The 19,200-nt window shown below is 35.7% G+C and overlaps 1 protein-coding gene across 6 annotated transcripts in view; it reads left to right on the top strand.

Annotated features, from left to right (window-relative positions):
- PIBF1 (progesterone immunomodulatory binding factor 1) overlaps nucleotides 1–19,200 on the top strand; it is a 112,848-nt gene that overhangs the window by 81,782 nt on the left and 11,866 nt on the right. For 5 of the 6 annotated variants that reach the window (XM_032678390.1, XM_032678389.1, XM_032678392.1 and 2 more), the window contains 2 exons: nucleotides 441–571; nucleotides 8,962–9,046. In XM_032678390.1, the coding sequence (XP_032534281.1) occupies nucleotides 441–571; nucleotides 8,962–9,046 (216 nt within the window). The remainder of the gene's footprint in view (nucleotides 1–440; nucleotides 572–8,961; nucleotides 9,047–19,200) is intronic. The other variant, XM_032678394.1, reaches the window with a different exon arrangement.

The following is a 19,200-nucleotide window of genomic DNA, read 5'->3' as shown; positions in this document are numbered from 1 at the left end:
GAAGAAAGGGTTTTTTTTTTTTCCATTTGGACTGTATTTTTATCTAGATTCAATTTCTGAGCTGAAAATTCCATTGTAATAGTATACTGTTTTTAAAAAGTCACCAGTCAATAACACCACAAACAGAGGTATTGACTGTACTTATTTTTTTTTAATCAATGGAAGCTGTTACATTAAAACTCTTGAAAATGTAGATTTGGAAAGTGTAGAGAGTAGCATGATTGCAGTGAAAATAACATATAATCAGAACAGAAAATGGGGAGGATAATATACTACTTATTAATTTAAAGGTGGTTTGTTTCCCCTTCTTTTTGTTTGGGATGTATATTATTATGCAACTGGTAAAAATCAATAATATCTAATAGTAATTCAATAATAATCAAGTAATTGTGCTTTATAAATTATAAAATTTTTAGTAGTAATACCTTTTTTTTTGGCAGCTTGACAGAGCAAATTCTTTGTTGAACCAAGCACAACAGCCGTACAAATATCTCATTGAAACTGTGCAACAGAGAGATTCTCAAATAAGTCTACAGAAAGAACATATTACACAACTTGAAAAAGATGTCAGGTAATTAAAATCACTATTTCTATTTTCACTTTCTCTTGAATTGAAAGTGAAATTACTTATGTGTTTATCATTAAGAAAAAATGTTGCAGTTGGCCACATTTGCAGTGATGTTAACACTTCATCATTGATGAACTCCAGTCTTTATGCTGGAACTCTAGTATCTGTGATTTTACTCATAATGTCAGAAAAAGGGGCTTTACGTTTGGAAAAGCAGCTATGACAGTCAAGTTTAAAGTGAATTTGGAGTTGAGAAGAGCTCCCATGAAGCAGAGGAAAATTCAGGAGATTAAAAGGAAAGAATGACACACCAGATGTACAAAAGTAAAAAATAAAGAAATATAATCAGAGAAAAATAATAGACTAGTCCACCAGCAAAGGTTATTTTAGACATAAGTAGAGCTTATTCTCTAGTGGAGGCTCTCTGATTTGCTGTTACATTTGTCTGTCAGAACTCTCTGACCACTGACCAACTTCCCAGCATCATACAGTTTTAGATGATGGCAATAGGAAAATGTCTTTCATTATTCACATAGTAGTCCAAAAGTCTCTCAAAAGCTAGAAAAGAAAGGAAGTAAATAGATGAGGTCATTTCTGAAAGTGTATGTTTCATGCTTTAAAATATGTAAGAACTTGAATGCATTATTAACATTAATTTTCTGGAGTTTGCAGTGGCTCATTGCAAATAATCTCAATGCCCAGGTATTCGTCTTAAATTTAGCCTACAAATTAAGGTACCTAAATTAGGGATTGAGGTCAACTTTCCTTAGTAATTCATGGTGGAAGTGACATCTCCAAAAAGCAATTCAGATTTTGGATGGAGTGAGTCATTTCCTAGAGATGCCTGTTACTTTCCATTAACTGTAAAGGGAACTTTTTTCATCTTAAAGTACCTCAGGTTAAGGAAGAAAATGGATCTTCCCCACAGTGTGACCATTCATGGTAAACGTACCAGCAGTATTCTACTGTGGGGAGCTGGGGTGTGCTCACCACTAGTCTCTGTTCCTGTAAAGGAAAGTGTGGTCTGACAAAAAAATATTGTAGCAAAAAAAAGTAACACTTTGTACATCAAATATTTTGGTAAGAAGTTTTTTTCCTCTAGTTTCCAATATTCCTCGTAAACTAAAAACAGCTATTATTCCCCTAGTTTGCCTTGTTTCATAGGCCAGTGAAATTCTTGGAAACAGTCTAATATCTCAGGGCTTTTGGTACAATTTGTAGTCTCTAATTTTGCTATTCATAACTCCACGTTTAAAACAAAGGTCCTAAATTGCTGGTATTCCCCAGCACACAAGAGAAATCATAATCTGGTATAAACTGGTAATGTTGGTCCTTTGCTTTCCCATAAGTGAGAGGAATGTTAAAGGAAGAGATTTCTAACCAGGGAACCATTACATTCAAGCAGTCTTTTGTCATGAGGATAACCCTTTGGAATCTGCTGGATTGCAGATTGGAAACTGATGACAGTTTTAAATTAAAATATCCTTTAGGTGATTTCAGATTACTTTGTGGCCGAGTCTAACTCCCAGCTATTCCAGAACTGAATTAGAATGGGATTTAAGTAAATTAATGATAATCCCTAGCAAATATATGCCAAGTGAAGCTGTGCTGGATCAAAAGATTTAGCCCACTATTCCTAACCCTCTTAGTTTATTAAACAGCATTTTGTTGCTTTGTGTGTGGAATATTTTTGAGAGTATGAGTTCAGAGAATTAATGCTCCTCAAGGAGAGCCCTAAATTCTGCAGATAATGTTGGTGTTATTAGAAAAGCATTAGTGAAAACACTAAACATGGTTTATGAAGCCTGGTTTCTCTGTATCTCAGAGCTGAGGGAAAATTTTAATATTTGTAAGACCATTTAAAAAAAATTGTTCTTTCAACCGTTACCTGTAATTAATAGTTAATACTGCAATTCTGCAGAAGCCTCTCTAAGTTGAGGTTTAATTTGTGCTACAGTTACACAAAGTATGGGTTTTGTTTTAATTTTAAATACAATAAATGCATTAGTTGTATTTCTAAAAACCAATTTCACAAGTACCAGCTAACAGGAAAAGTGTTTGAATTCTTGTTTTCAGACTGATTTTTAAAAATACTAGTGATTTTTTTAAATATATTTTTTTAAATCTTATATTTGAGTACCAGACTCTAGATAAATCAATGTAATATCAATATACCTGCACCCTCGTAATCAAGACCGAATACTTAGTTTTACCCTTACAGCTGCCCTATGCTTGATCATGATTTTCCTTCCTTTTTGTGTGCAGAATCTGTGGTGGAGGAATGTTCTTTTCGTGTTGTGTTTTTATGTCATCTGCTCATCAAGAAAGACGGTTCTGCATTATGTAAATCATGGATTCCCTAAGCAGAGGAGTCATAGCTGTGTTATCAGTGCCAGTGTTCTGTATCACGTCTCACTTGAGTGTGGAGGGATCAGCAAGGACTAATTTGCAAGTGAATGTACTTTTTTAGTCTTAATCCATAATTGGCTTCTGTACACAGTGATCACAGCCAATAATCTTTTTAGAACATACTCCTAGGGTGATTAGGTTCCAGCAGATTTCCAAGGATGATGAGTCAGTACTTTCTTACAACCTGCAATAATTTGTATTTCCATGTCTTTTGAGAAGTTTGTTTGTTGCTACTGGATGTGAGTTTGATTCTATGATGAAATAGACCGTCCTGTTGAAATCAGCTCAAGAGGAAGGCAATTATGAGGAAGGCTATCTATGACTGAAATCTTATTTTGGATGTTCTTGGGCCATCTATGACTGAAATCTCATTTTGGATGTTCTTGGACCATATCTTTACCAATTTTTCACAAAATGGCCTAAAGTCACTTATAATGTGGTCCCTTTACAGGCAACAGATGTGTTCAGGATTCTCCACACTCATAATTCTATTAAAGTGTCATTTCTGACAGCAGTTATTTCTGCAACAGGAATGGGACAGATTCAGGCAGACCATTTTGATATAATATTTTTGAGAAGTCCTTTCAACATGGTCTTCAAAGTTCACTTCCACTGGAGCAACTTACATGCCTTCATCATTAAGTATCATTACATCTAGAGTAAAGGCTGTCTTTGAGACCCTCCATATCCAAATGTCTTCCTCACTTGGAAGGACTGTTCAAATAATGCACAAGATTGCTTGTGTCAATAACTGTCAAACTGAATCACAGAATGGTGTGGATTGGAAGAGACCTCTGAAGATCATCTAGTTCCACCCCTCTGCCATGGGTAAGGACATCTTCCACTTAGACCAGGTTGCCCATAGCCCCATCCAACTTCTCACTGAAAGGAAAGGAGTAGTCAAAATACTTACCAGACAGAATTAATCTCTTAAAGTACTATACTCTATCAGAACTGGAGATACTTTAGTGGCTTACTGAGAAGTGTGTCTGTTCTGGACATCTTTCACACAGCTCTGTGGGTCTTTAGCCGTACCTTCACTAGGAACTGCAAGAGCTGTTGTGGTTGGGGTAAGTGCTTAGCTGAGCAACTGTTATAGCTGTTAGTTATTTGCATGAACAACTTTGGGACCCATTGCCAGATTATTAAAGGTGTGGTGATGTCACTGCTTAGATTCTGTGTGAAGGCACAAGTTTATTACCACTCAAAGACAAAAGGAGAGGTTGTTTAGGGGTAATGGAAGCTCTGTTAGGTGTTGCCCACACCTAATGTTCACTTGCAGTCTCATTCCCATACCCTTAGAATTCTCCCAGACATGCCATGGGCTGTGCTGGCACTTGGCCTTGAAGAGAACTCGATGGCTCTGGAAGCAGAACACTTGTGCACTGAGCCAATGCACCTGCATATATGTTTCAGATACAAAACCTCTGGTATTGAGTAACAGAGCATCTGCAGGGTAAATTTATAGGTGGTCCACATGTATCAAAATATTCTGTTAAGTAACTTCTTATTTATGTTAGACCACGTAGCACTCTCATTAATGAAAGCAAATAGCACTGGTTAATAAGAGTAGTGCTATGTGTGAGGATGACTCCTTGCTACTATGAAGAAATCTCTCTAGCATACAGTTCTTTAGTCAGAAACGAAAATAACACATTTGGCATTCCTTTTGAAAAGAAATGCTTGTAACTGTCATGCTGTGGGAAAACAAATCTCTGAATTTCATTCTTATGTGTATAGTGAAGTAATTGTAGTTTTAGTACATAATTTTCTGCTAAAAACATCTAGGTTTATAAATAACTGGAGACATTAAACAGGACTTCACTCATAAAGAGAGGATATTTATTTTAAATGCAGTTACTTACTCAAATTTCTCAGTACCAGTGGCTGGTTTTAAAAGAGGTTCACTTACCCAAAAGCACTCCTCAAAAGCCTTAACTGTGTGGCAAATCTAGAAGACACATAAGGATTTTGCTCACTAAGAAGCTTTGTACTGAAATGTTCCTTACCTAAACATTTTGGGTTCTCTAATTGCCATCCAAACATAAAACTTGGCATACAGTGTTAGATAAGTTTTTCCCATCACGGAGTGGCAATGAGCTTTTTATAAGAATATTACCATTCTGCGAAATATGTATCATTTATTCCAATGCTACTTCAGTTTACCTGAGAAATGGTCCAAGCAAAATTTATAGAAATAAAGAATTTTCTCTACATTTTCTGACCTGTAATACTACTTTTAAAAAATTGTTTGGATTTTTTTTTTTCAGTTTGAAAAAGTAGTTTCAATTTGGACACTTCATGGATATTTTTTTAATAAAATTTTTTAACCCTCCTGAAGCATTCCAATTAAAATCATTAAGCAATACTCTCCTAAATCTATTTTAAAATCTGAGCTGTGGTCATTTGCCTGCACAATGGGAGAGCACTAATTCGTCATGTATTCTTTCTTCTAAAGAACTTTTATTTGCAAAACTTTTTATACCTCACTTTCTAACTATGTGACTTAAAAACGAAATTTGACTTAGATTAATAATTAACCATCTGCTCCAAACTATTCATCTGTAATTGGCAGAGAAGGGGTAGCTTCACTATATGGCTATATTATATATTCCATTTCATGTACAAAACCTTCACATATACTATTTGTGTTAGATTTTTTCGATGGTAATATTTGTATCTGAATATAAAATGCAAAAAAATAATTTGAGATTGGGCTATTCAACTTCATGCTGTAAGCAGAAATGAACAGAAAGGCACAATCCTTATTTCTTACAGCATTTGGAGCACACAGTTCAGTGAAAAAGAAACCTGCTTTTTTTTTGAACTGAATAGAAGTAATAATAAAACCCAGTGATGTATTAAACCATGTTTATTTAGTCTGTTCAGTATTCAGAATATTTAATAATAGAAGCTTCTGAACAGGATAGTAGCTAGTATATTTAAACTTAAGCATTAACATGACTTAATTGCCCAAATTGAAAAGGGTAGTCTGAAACTGGGAAATGTTAGTATCCATTCTCTAGAAAAATTATGTAACCTAAAAATGTCTTACTTGTAAAATCCAAGCTACTTTGGCTTTAGATCCTGAGTGAAGAAAACAAACAAGCCAGTGGTTGCTATGAGCAATGTGTATGTATATGACAAGTATTTTGTGGTAAGTCCTGCATTCCTGGTACCTGGATTCATACCTGGCTAAGCTTTAAAAGCATGACGGAATGAAACTGAATATTCTCCCAGACATTTCAGTTTCTTCTAGAAAAGCACATAGAAAAAGCAGGAGCTGCACTGCTTTTCAGTTGGTGCTCCAACCTGTACTTTTGGGGCTACAGTTGTAGCCCCCACATCTCACAAAGGGCAACTTCTCCACACGCAGAGTGAGGCAATCAGTGACCAGGACCGTGGAACACAGCGTGGTCTACGCTTGGTCAAGAAGATCTTGTCTCTTCAGATCAAAGTTATAACTCTTGAGCTGCAGTGTGAGAAGCTGGTTTGTCTAGACTCATAGATTGTGGTTTCAGAATCACAGCAAGGCAGTTAAGGCCATCCGTCACCAAATGGAGCACTCTCATCCTTGCCTTCAGCTGTGGGTCTCCACTGTACATGGTAAATCCAGTTGTTTTGGTGATCCATGTGAAAAATACCCTTTAAAAATACTCCAGCTTCCATCCAGATCAGTGAAAGGGCCTACTTAACATGGTCACAAATTTTGCAGTACCAACACGAAGAGCAGATTACCAGAATGTGGTAAGGGAAGGATTATCTTTCAGCAACAGTTTTCACTTAGGTCATCTGAAAGTAATTGTAAAGCTGCTCTCTGATTTGTTGCACTGTCAGTTAAAACTGGATCAGGTTAAACTACTCTTTGATGAAAGTGTAAGGTAGTTTAAAGCTAGAACCTCTTTGCTGATGTCCAAGACGCTGGTTCAGAACATTTTTAAAACAGTGACTGAAATGGTCAGTCTTCTTCCCAAAACAGAACTTTTGAAGGTATTTCTGCTTTACATAGTCATTACAGGTGTGAATATATTATCATTCTGTCTGGTAACTGCTTTCTTGCTCTGTTACATGTATATATGCCTCTTGAGCAGTATTCTTTCAGAAGTACAGGATTTATTCCCTTCTATCTGCAATGATGAAAAAGCATAAGTATTGCAAAACTACTAAATCTAAAGTCTGCATATGCTTTGGTAATTATATATTAGTATGTATGACAGAAAACACATCAAGTGCTACTGAATGTTATAGAGTCTATGTCCTATATTTGCCTATAAACAAAGAAATTTAGAACTGCTTCACATGGATCAGTCATGTCACACAGTTTCAGAAGTAGAATAGGTTCTGTTCTGTAGATGAAATTGAACCTGAACATGAACTTCTGGTTAAGTCATAAACAGTGATGTTTATGCTTATTCAGTACACTATCTAAGTCATTGAGAAACTTTTATTATTGCTTCTCTAATAAGTTTGCCAGCCTCTTGAAGGATTAGTTTATGTTCTTAGGAAATACAGAAATCCATGACAAAGTGACATACCAATAAATTACAACACACGAACCCAGGAAAAAAATAGTACAGCAATTTCATCGTGATTAAAAATGTAACAGAAAAAAACCCACTTGAAAATATTAAAATATCTTTATAGCTTTTCATAAATGTTACTGCTTTCCTTTTAAATAACTGAAACAGCTTAGCAATTTGGCAAAAGCATACAGTTTTTTTCTGAGAATTAATGAATGCCTAGAAGGAATTGACACTCATAATTTACAATACAGGGCTTGCAAGGAACTGCCAGAAAATCTCTGGGGCAAAGGAGGATGTTCCTTATTTGAAACAAGCGGGTGATACATGGCCAATTAAAGATTGATTTATTTTCTTGATCATTTCTGGATCAAATACTGGAAATATTAAATAATCTGTGTTTACAACATGTGTAATTGCTCCATTCCATTTATAAAATTTTAATACATTTGCTTTTGAACTCCTGACCTGTGTTCAGTATTACATATTTGCACTCCATATGCAGAATTGCATTTTTCATAATTCTTGATTTATGTTACAGTTTATATTGTACAACCTATTTATTTAAGTCATGCTCATGGCATATATAACATTGGTCTTCCAAGAAAATCTCTGTGGCTATTTTAACAAACTAAATGCATGCATTAGTCTGAAGTTTATTGTTAGAAACTCATGTTGGGGCTAAGTGTGAAAATACATTTAATTATAATAGAACTGCTGCCTGGAATCATGATATGTATGGTAAACAGTTCAAATGTTCATATTCTAAAAGTACAAAACAAATGAACAATTAGAGTTAAACTTGACATTGTGCTAATAAAGCATGCCTTCATGCTAAAACAGTTTTCATACTTGGTTCATAGGACAAATTTGATCCCATGCATTATCCTGGAATAAAAAATAATAAAAATACATTTACAATTTTCACAGAAACTACACAGCTAAAAGAGGAAGAGCTGGAAGTTATTCTTCCTTCAATTTGCTATTTTCAGAATTCTAAATACAGTAGTATAAAAAGAGGTGGTACCGAGAACAGTGTGTGTTGCTACTAGTGATGAATACAACAAAGAAATCCACATTTTGATATAGAAGTGTAGATATAAGGAGCCTTACTTTGCTTATAAAATAAGCTCATTTTCCCTTGAAGAAACCAAGAGATAATTATAGAATATTCTGATAATTAAATTACCCTTCAGAGAAAAAAACAAAACAAAACATTTTATGAAGGCTTTGAATAGTTTTTCTGTTTGACTAAAATAAGATTTTGTGTATATCAGTACATTCAGGCCCATTTATAAAAATTTCAGTGCTTGAATATAGAAAAGGATCATTAGATACAATTACTCAAGCAGACTTTTATTGTTGCCAGTATCTAGCTTTAGAAAATGCATGTTTCAGCCAGAATACGAGATTAAAAGAGATTATCTGTTGCTATTACTGCATTTCCTATCCTCTTTTTACCAGTCTTTTAAATAAAGAAAAGACAGCTTTGCTGCGTGTCAAGAATCAAATGGCAGCAGATTTGGAGAGACTTCTAAATGACCGTGAGGTAATCTTCATCTTTTAGCATTACTACCATAAGTGCACTTTTTCTCTCCTGGGCCTTAAACCATGGAGAAAAAATCGGTTTCCTTTGGTTTGATTTTTGGGGCTTTTTTGTCTGTGTCGTTTTGAGAAACACAGGTGATTGTGTCTGTCAGGTACTGGAGAGGGTCTCAGTTGTACTCTCAGTTGCTAAATTCTCTCTGATGATTTAGTCTCTGTCCTTTTTTTTCTTTTGTATCCAACAGACATGCATTGCAACATGTTTAGAATTTTCAAGCATTTAGCAGGTATCTAGATAAAGATGATGAAATTGATACACTTGTAATCTGCAAGGCCTGTATGTGCCACAATATGCCCCAGGATCTCTTTGTGCTCCCCGATCCTTGCAACCAAAACCTGGACCAAAACATTGTGCAATTCATTTCCAATACATTAATTTGAATTTCTTTTCAAGTCCAAAACAGGGGTTGGGGAGAGGAAACAGGACAGTAGTTACACAGATTTCATTGAGACAAGAGTCCGGGTAATTTTTTATGTACTTACCTGACATGGTAAGAGAGGAGATAAGGAGATTCCTTTCAAGGAATCTACAACTCCCCTAAATTATCCTGTCAGAGGTTGCATTATCACTCATTCTATTACATTATTTTCATAGAAAACTGACTATCCCTGCCCCTCTTGAAGTCCTCTCACTGCACTTCCAAAATTGTTCTCCATCATCTACTTTTCATGCTATTCCCCACATTCCATTCAGTAAACTAAAACTCATGTCATTAATTGGTCCAAACCAGTTTGTCTCTCCTGAGCACTTAAAAAACTACTTTTTCTTAGAACCAAAACAAAATAATTTTACTGACAGCTGAGTCTGAGTCTCAACTTAAATGAAGACTGTTCTAATTCCGTTCCCTGAGTGCAGAACTCAAATGTGAAACAATCACCTAAAAGTAAAAAGAAAGCAAGTTCTTAAATCATGTCATTTCTTTTCTGAATTGCACTGCATGTTTGCCTGATACAATTTCCTCATAGAACAGTTTTTGCCATTAACTCTCTAAATTGATTGAAGTACATGTGAAGTTCCATGCATAAGAGATTAAAAGTCAAGTTTCAGAAGAGAATAATTGAACATACTTCTCCAAACTGCAGGTGTCATTGACCTGGCAGGAACATCTGCAGGTGCATCAGAAGTAATCATTCAATAGCTGTTATTTCTGATGTCTGTATCCACATGCATATTTAAATATTAAATTCAAGGCTGAAACAAAGGCAGATGTTTGGCTTGGATTGGATTTGGGTTGAATTTTTTCATTTGGATTTTTGGAGGGGGTTTTGTTATTTTTTTGTTTGTGTGAAATGCACTGGTCTCTATTAATGTAACTGCAACTGGAAAAAGGGAAAGATTGTACCCATCTTTAAAAAGGGTAGACAGGAGGACCCTGGGAACTACCGAACTGTCAGCCTCACCCCGTGCCTGGGAAAATCTTTGAACAGATCCTCCTAGAAGCTCTGCTAAGGCATGTGGAGGACAGGGAGGTGATTTGAGACAGCTGGCATGGCTTCAGCAAGGGCAAGTCCTGCCTGACCAACCTAGTGCCCTTCTGTGATGGAGTGACCACATCAGTGGACATGGGAAGGGCTACCGATGTCATTTATCTGGACTTCTGTAAGGCCTTTGACATGGTCCCCCACAACATCCTTCTCTCTAAGCTAATGAGAGATGAATTTGATGGGTGGACTGTTAAGTGGGTAAGGAATTGGTTGGAAGGTCACATCCAGAGGGTAGTGGTCAACAGCTCAGAGTCCTGATGGACATCAGTGACAAGTGGTGTTCCTCAAGGAGTCTGTAATGGGACCAGTGTTATTTAGTATCTTCATTAATGACAGAGACAGATCAAGTGCACCCTCAGCACCAAGCTGAGGGGTGCAGCTGACACACCTGAAGGATGGGATGCCGTCCAGAGGGACCTGGACAAACAAGTGGACCCATGGGAATCTCATGGGGTTTAACAAGAGGAAGTGCAAGGAAACTGCTGCTGGATTGGGGCAACCCCTGCTATCAGTACAATCTGGGGAGGATGAACAGATTGAGAGCAGGCCTGCTGAGAAGGACTTGGGGTTGCTGGTGGATGAGAGGCTGGATGTGAGCCAGCAATGTGTGCTCACAGCCCAGAAAGGCAGCCATGTCCTGTGCTGCATCAAAAGCAGCCTGGCCAGCAGGGTGAGGAAGAGGATTCTACCCCTCTATTGTGCTCTGGTGAGACCCCATCTGGAGCACTGCATCCAGCTCTGGGGTCCCCAGCACAGGAAGGACATTGACCTGTTGGAGCAAGTCCAGAGGAAGGACACCAAGATGATCAGAGGGCTGGAGCAGCTTTCCTATAAGGAAAGGCTGAGAGAATTGGGATTGTTCAGCCTGGAAAAGAGAAGGCTTCAGAGTGACCTAATTCTGGCCTTCCAGTACCTGAAAGCAGCCAGCAAGAAAGATGGAGAGAGATTTTTCACAAGGGCATGTAGTGATAGGATAAGGGGGAATGGTTTCAAACTAAAAGAGAGGAGGTTTAGATTAGTTACTGGAAGAAATTAATTTCTGTGAGGGTGATGAGGACTGGAACAGTTTGCCCAGAGAGGTTATGGATGCCCCATCCCTGGAAGTGTGATGGCCAGGTTGGATGGGGCTTTGAGCATTCTGGTCTCATGGAAGGTGTCCTTGCCCATGGCCGGGGGCTTGGAACTAGATGATCCCTTCCAATCCAAACCATTTTGTGATTTAAACATTTCTAGATAATTTCTAAGCCTTATTATTATATTCATGCTTTATCATATTCTTATATTAATTATATGAAAAATACTGTGAGGAAACATAATTCTATAAAAATGTAGTGGATTTTCTATGATAGGCTCTTAGCAGGCTGATTTCAAATTAATTTCTTTCAAAGTTTCCTGTTCCTAGTCCTTCTCTCCCAAGTAGGGCTGCTGCCAAATAGTTATGTTCTCAAAGTAGTTACGCCTTGGGTTCCTCATTTTAGTAGTGTCATTGACATGCATTGCAGCTAATTACAAACAGTAGAAAATTATAAAGAAAGGTAAAGTTTAGTAATGTTTTCTAAGAAAGCTGTAAAAGTTCTAACTCAAAGGTGTGCAACATTGTTTACATCCAAACAACATTAGTCCCTATAAGTACCCTCGTAATCTCTTCCTAATATGGGCTTGATTAAAAGAGAAAGCAAATACTTGAGTCTGAAACAGAGTTTATCTTTGATGTTCCTCATACCCTGAATGTTTGAATTGAGCAAATATTTCCAAAATTATTGCTGTTTTCTCAAATTTCTTTTTACATCTGTTAAAAATAGGCCACATTAGTCATACTGGTTTTGCCAAACAGTGATAATGGTTTTTAAAGACACCTATGCAGAAAAGGATATAAACACTAAAAAAGAAACATTAGAAGTCTCATATTTGAGAGAAGAAAATTACAAAATGCCAGTACTATGCACAAAAATAACACCTAAGAAACAAAAGAATAAGCTAAAATTGCTTCCAGAAAATGTGTGAAAATAACAAATAGCTTTTTGTTTGTGTGTGTATGTTTAAATTCTGTCGTTTCTGTTTATTCCTAGTGCAGCCTTTTATTTTTTACTTTTAATATGTACTTCTTCCATTAGTTTTACGGTCTTTGAATTTCTCTAAAAGGCAGTTATCTCATGCTTTGAAATCTTTGTACAGGATAGGGCAACTTAGTTTGTAGTGAGTTAGTCTTCAATTATATTTTTTTTGTTATCATAATAAAAAAGTTAAATTTTCTTATCTTGAGTTAGTAAAGAGTTAACTGCATTTAAACAAGGTGTGTGTTTTTAAATAAAAGTGATATGCAGCCTGTAAATACAGATTTATGCAACTGGAAAAAAACTATGAATTATGGGTTTATGTGTTGTGTTCGTCCTATCATGTAAAATGGTTCCTATCAGTCTCATTTAGTCATTGCACATACAAAGCTGTCATGTCTTGTTAGGAATTATCTTGTTGTCTTCATGTTTGCAAGTAGAACATTAGAATTCTTGAACAGATAAACCCAAGATATTCATATTTAACATAAAATGAAGTTTAGGTATGTTAAAAATACAAGCAAAATGCCAGAACAATGTTAGTGCTCTCTTCCAACATGTTTCAATAAGTGTACAGTTTTGACTTAAGGTATTCCAGCCTGTGTGGTCTCAGAATGCATTAACTCTTTTTAATGCAATGTTAGAGTTTGAGGGATTGGGGGTTTTTATTTCTATCTTTTTGTGATATCAGCTGGATTCATAATGTTGCTTGGGAGGCAATTATAGCATTTTATACACTTTTTAAGAAAAGAACTTACATTCATGTTTAATCTTACTTCTCTTTTCACAGATTTTAATTTTGGAGGAAAAAAGTTAAACTTTGAATCTTGAAAGAATTTATATAGGACTCTTATATGAGCTCTTTTATTACAGGAAAAAAATGACACTAGATATTAATGTAATAAAATAGCTCATTATTTAAAATTATGTAGACATCTAATTTGATGATGATTATTATATTTTGCTGTGGGAAATCAAAGTGAAAACTAGTCACTATACAAAGTCTTTAAAGTTTATGTCTACCCATGAAGGAGAATAATGGAAGCTTTTATTTTTTTCAGCTATATTCTTGTCCTGCTACTTCCTTTTTTTCTGAATTAATTATTAAATGAACATGGAAAACTTTTTAATCCAGCTTTTCATTTAGATCTCTGAGAATCAGCTGGTGGGATAAAATTTATCTTCTTCATATAGATAAATGCAAACTTTCCTATTTGAGAGGGAGCTCAATGGCATTATCTTGAATGATCAGTATCCAGGATCATGTTGAGATTATGTTCTTAGAGGTTCATAATAAAGCCTTCCCTGTGCCACTGCCATCTCTCAAGGAACTGAGGTACGCAGTATCCTGGTGCCATTTTTAAGTCCCTTCATGCAAGACAGCAAGTACAGTTAGTACAGCCAATTTTTTCAGTTGATTTTAGAATAAACTATTTTATTTGTTTTGCAAGATATTATTTGTTTTTCCAGATTCATCAGAAGAGCATAACACATTGTTTGGAGGAACAATAGAGTCTCCCATTAATAAGCTTCTAGTAAACAGTGTGGGGTTTTTTTTAAAAAAGAGTATTTCAAATCCAGATTAATTTTTTTTTAGCATTATTATTTGTAGTCTGTGTTCTCTTTTTAATCAGCTGAACTTTACACTTTTGACCCTCTAACTAGGATAACCAAACTACACCAAAAAACCCCCCTAAGTTGTAGTCTTGATTCTTCCCACTAACTAACTAACTGTACCTCTTATCCCAGAGTTGGACTTTGTTGCCCTAGAGTCTTTGTACAGTCAGGGAAGCACAGATAGAGAAGGATGTTCCTTAAAAGCATAAATCTAGATGAAATTATACTTTATGCATGAGTTGACCCCATAGCTATAACACTGCCTTACCTCTTTACTCCTGATTCTCCTCCTACCTCCTCCTCTTGCACAAACTCTGACACATCTCTAATGCTGCACTGGGACCATTCAAATCACTGAACAGAAACCCAACCTGGCCAAAAAAAGAAAACTACAAAATGGCTGGCTGTTAGGTTAGCAGTTTGAATCATCTTTGGAAAGAGTCCAGCAAGGAAAAAAGCAAGTAAAAATATTTGTGTGTCAGTATTACTTACCTGTGCTAAAGAGGGCATTTTGTGTCCAAAACTGTTGAGTATAGCACACCAACCTCTGTGCTATCCTTTATCTGCATCCAAACTTTATCCTGTTGTGCACATAATGGGAATCTATAACTTAAAGGCACTGAAGTACAGTTCTCTGTTTAGTGCTAAAGTTAAGTGGGATGAATCCACTAAATCTTTTATAGCTGAAGCTCTTGATCCATGATTCCTTTTATCTAGTTTGTTGCATTTTTTTTTCCTTCCAACAGTCAGCCTTTGACTAAAAGAAACATTTACCATGAACGCTGTGATCTTGCCTTTCATGCTCCATGCAGTTGTTAGTATTTTGTAACATCAGAAGTGCAATTCTAGACTTTATCCATTGGCTTTCAAACTTCAGATGAAAACTTGGAAGGGCAGTCTGTCAGCACTCAGATGTTTGGCAAGAAGTTTTAGTAATAATTTCCTGAGGTTACATTTAAGAGGTTATAAATTTGCTATGCTTTGATGTATAGCATTGTAGTATTTCTTCAGATATTTAAGATGCAGATGTGTCATAGTAAAAAAAACTAATAATGTACACAAATCTATTTTAGCTTTTCCAATTCAAAGTCCAGAGTGTAGAAACTGACTTCTAAAATCTTGAAAATTAACAAACTGGTTTTTATATTTTTAATGTGGAGTTCATAATGAATTGGGGTTTGGGGGGGAAAAAAAAGCAGAGCAAGTCGAACAAATGGAGGGATTCTTTTTATGTTTTAAATAGAAATATTCTAGGAGACTTGAAAACAAAAAATGAGACAGTGGTATAAGAGACCACAATAGGAAACTTTGGTAGGTGTTCCTGCAAGTGCTAAGATCAGTTTCCATTTGTATGAATATAAGGGACTTAATTTACATTATCTATTTTTTTTAACTGCTTGAAGTCACCAGTATCTGATGTCTCGCAATATGGTAATTTTCAACCTATAAAAGTAAAACTAATACTGCGAAACTGTCGTAGTAAGAAATAAAAGGTTAAAAATTAGGACATAAATGGTGCAAATTAGGACTGTTTACAACAGTCATTAATTTCCCATAACACAATTGTTTATGCAGACATTGATATTTATCAGCACATGAATATTATATCCTGGTTAAAAAGATATGACAACCTGCCGATATTTTATCTCCTTTACACATCTGTGCACTCAGGGTGCACTAGCAGCTGTGCATACAAGTGATAGAATGTAAACTTGCTGAACTAGTCACCTGCCTTATTGACACATTCATGTGTTACTGCGCCAAAGCTCTTCAGCTGAAGTTAGCAACCAGAAACCAGGCTCTGGCTGTCTGCTGGGAACAAAGTAGAAAACATGTACTAGTACTTTAAATAAACCTATTTGATATCAATCAGTTAAATGGCTACAGACACATGAGGTTTGATTGCTTTTTGTTTACTTAAGGCCAGTTAGCTTATGTCAGTAAATTGTCGTGTCACTCAAATTGAGTGTTAAATCTGTCTAAATATGTGTACATGAATTGGTAGGAATCTTTGAACAGATTGGGTTAAAATTTATTTTGGTTAGCCTTTGCAAGCTTCTATTCTATTTAAAACATATTAAAGTATAAAAACCTCTCACTGAGCTGTTGTTGCTGAAAATACTAGGTTAATATTAAAATGCTAATTGCCCAAGTGACTACTATGTTGAACTTATTTTCCAGTTGCCAGGTCAGAAACTTTCCACATCTGATGTGTAACTCAGCATTTATGAGTAAATGTGATGTTTTTCCTCTACAACCTCGTAACTCTACCCCTTCCAGGTTTTCACACTTTCTTATCATAATGTCAAAATAATCCTGTTTAATAACTGACTACTTCTCTGGCCTTCACCACAGTAACTGCACACCTATCTCACAAATATTATACCCACAACTTAGAGCAGAAAACTATCCCTGATTTGCAGAAGGAACAATCAAAATAAAAGAAGTGGTGCTTTGCCCAAATCTCCCCAGTTTGTGGTAGAGGTTAAGAGTTCATGTGTCCTAATGTAGTATCTTAATCACAGGCATTCTTTGTTTCTTACATATTTAAGTTCAAAAGCCTGAAAAGAAAATCTCCTTAATGTTTATTTTGCCTAACTAGACACAAATTAACTCTTTTCTCTAAGTCATCTTCTTATATTGGAACTGACTGCAATTTGGAAGTAGTTTCACAAACAAATTACATTTTCACTTTGTTTCATTCTGAGAATTTACATACACTTTTAATCCATGTCTCCTGAAAAAGGCCACTTTCCAAAGACCTGCAAGTCTATGAATAATTAAATCTTAAAAATTTAAAATATAAATGAAAAAAAAATGTCTTGAGCTGTAGAATGGATATTTTATATTTTTTGTATCATATTTTCTGGGTGGAAAAAAAGATAAACTTCACAGCAGGCTGGAGGTCTCATGTGAATGAGATTAAAAGTCTAGTTTATCTCGTCCAAGCAAGTAGAAGATCTGGTAAGGTGCAAGAAAAGGATATAAACATAAGGCAACATTGTGTAGGTAATAGATGTGTACAGAGAAAAAGACCGAACAGGTGAGAGAGAAAGGAGATATTAAGAACAGAAAACAGTTATTTCATTGTCTTTAAAATGTAGAAAATCTGACTTTTTTTGGTTTTTGATAAATAGCTGCCAAATGCACTCTCCAGTTGTGTTTAAGATTGGAGAGAGTCCACAGGATCAAGCAGGAGGAATAGCTAATAATTAGTCCTGTTAGGATATGCATAGTTTGTTAATAGCCCTAAGAGTTTTTTTCAGAGCTTCTATAAACTATCAGGCTAAGGTTTCCAAGGATTTATGTAAATCTTTATGAATGTTAGACTTTAAACATGGCCATGTGAATTATCAGAATTCTGTGACGTTGTTCACAGTGTCTGAGAATCTAGAATAGGCTCAAGTGATTGCATTCATCTCATGTCAGTATCCTACACAAAACCCTAGTACTTCTCAATAGTTAGCCCTTTATCTGGCGCGCAAAAATGAAATGAAAGTCAGATGGTTTTATTGTTTTTTTCATCTTTTGTGGAGAGGCAAGGTTTCTTGAAGTATCTCTGCTCTACTTTACTTTGACCAGTTACTCCTTTATTCCCATGTTTATCTTTTTTGCTTTCACATTGCCTATGGGACCTGCCCCTCACTGCTAAGTTTTCTGTGCCCAAAGTTTAATTCTGTCTCAGCAATGACCTTGAGAATTCCAGATGAGTTTTCAGCATTTCATTATTAGTCATACTTTAAAGTCTGGCTAATACTATCTTTAGCTGTAATTAAGTTATGCTGAAGAAGATTGACTAGGAATAACCTAGGACAGAAAGCCAATGTGTTGGATTTAGGAACCTGGAGAGTAGCAGCTGCCATCTGCAAAAAACAGAGGTAGAGAGAAGTTCAGACGCTCATAAAAAGCTTTGGAGTCATAAGGGGGAGGGCAGTACGTGTTAAATCAGGGATGGAAGCTTAGTGGATAAAAGGAGAAAACCGCTTTGTTGGAGGAGAGGGGAAGGAAGAGGTATCTGCAGGGGTTTGGAAGACACGAGTGAAAAGATGTGATTGGTAACAGGTGCCATCAAACAATCTCTATCGCTGCCTCTTCCCCCTCTTTTCTGTGTAAAAAGATTGTACACGATAATGTCAAAATTATTTGTGTTTCTAAAGTGAACGACTTCCTGCTCCTCTATGTGCTGCAACTTGTTTTATATAAAATAAATGCTGATGTACAATGCTTAGCTCTTTTTAAATGTTAAGCCAGAGAGTAATTATCATTTTTCTTATGCTACGTTTATGTTCCAAGATTCTAGTTTCTATTAATGTTCTGCATGTTTTCTAAGTAGATTACAGGGACATTTCTGCATCATAAGTAAGCCCCGGAGCTATTCTCGGCTTTAAGCTTGGAGAAACAAAGTGACATTTACATTGCTAGTCGAGTGTAGAGAAGTTCCTGGCTCATCTTTTACAAAGAAAAATACTCTCCTAAGCAGTATTTCTCATTTTTTGTTATTTATTTTGTTTCTGTCAAGCTTTAATAAACGATGAATTCCAAATAGTGCTGAATTTAGGAAAAGGGAGGACTTAACGGCTGCATACATTCATTCTTTTCTTGGAGCTGTGTTATTCAGAATGTGTTACTATTTTCATATGTATTCTTGAAAGAATTATCTTTCCATTCACACTGAGCAGTTGGGTACTAAACAGGAAGTTTCATAGGGAAAATTCAACTTATGTATGGATTATGGGATGGAGTTGGCATGTGGATTTTAAATTACACATTTTTAAAAGAGCCAGAATCAGTTAAAGTGATAAACATTTAAACAAGAAATTGTTAGCTGTTGATCAATTTGAAATTGTTCAGATTTTCTTAACATTTAATCAATGTTATACTCCTTTTTTCTGTACTGGTTATGAATATTTCTATCACATTCTGGTGCATATCTAACTTCATA

The sequence above is a fragment of the Chiroxiphia lanceolata genome, chromosome 2 (genome assembly GCF_009829145.1).
Source record: "Chiroxiphia lanceolata isolate bChiLan1 chromosome 2, bChiLan1.pri, whole genome shotgun sequence".
Taxonomy (NCBI): domain Eukaryota; kingdom Metazoa; phylum Chordata; class Aves; order Passeriformes; family Pipridae; genus Chiroxiphia; species Chiroxiphia lanceolata.
The sequence above is the reverse complement of the archived record's forward strand: the minus strand, read 5'-3'. Positions and strand labels throughout refer to the sequence as shown.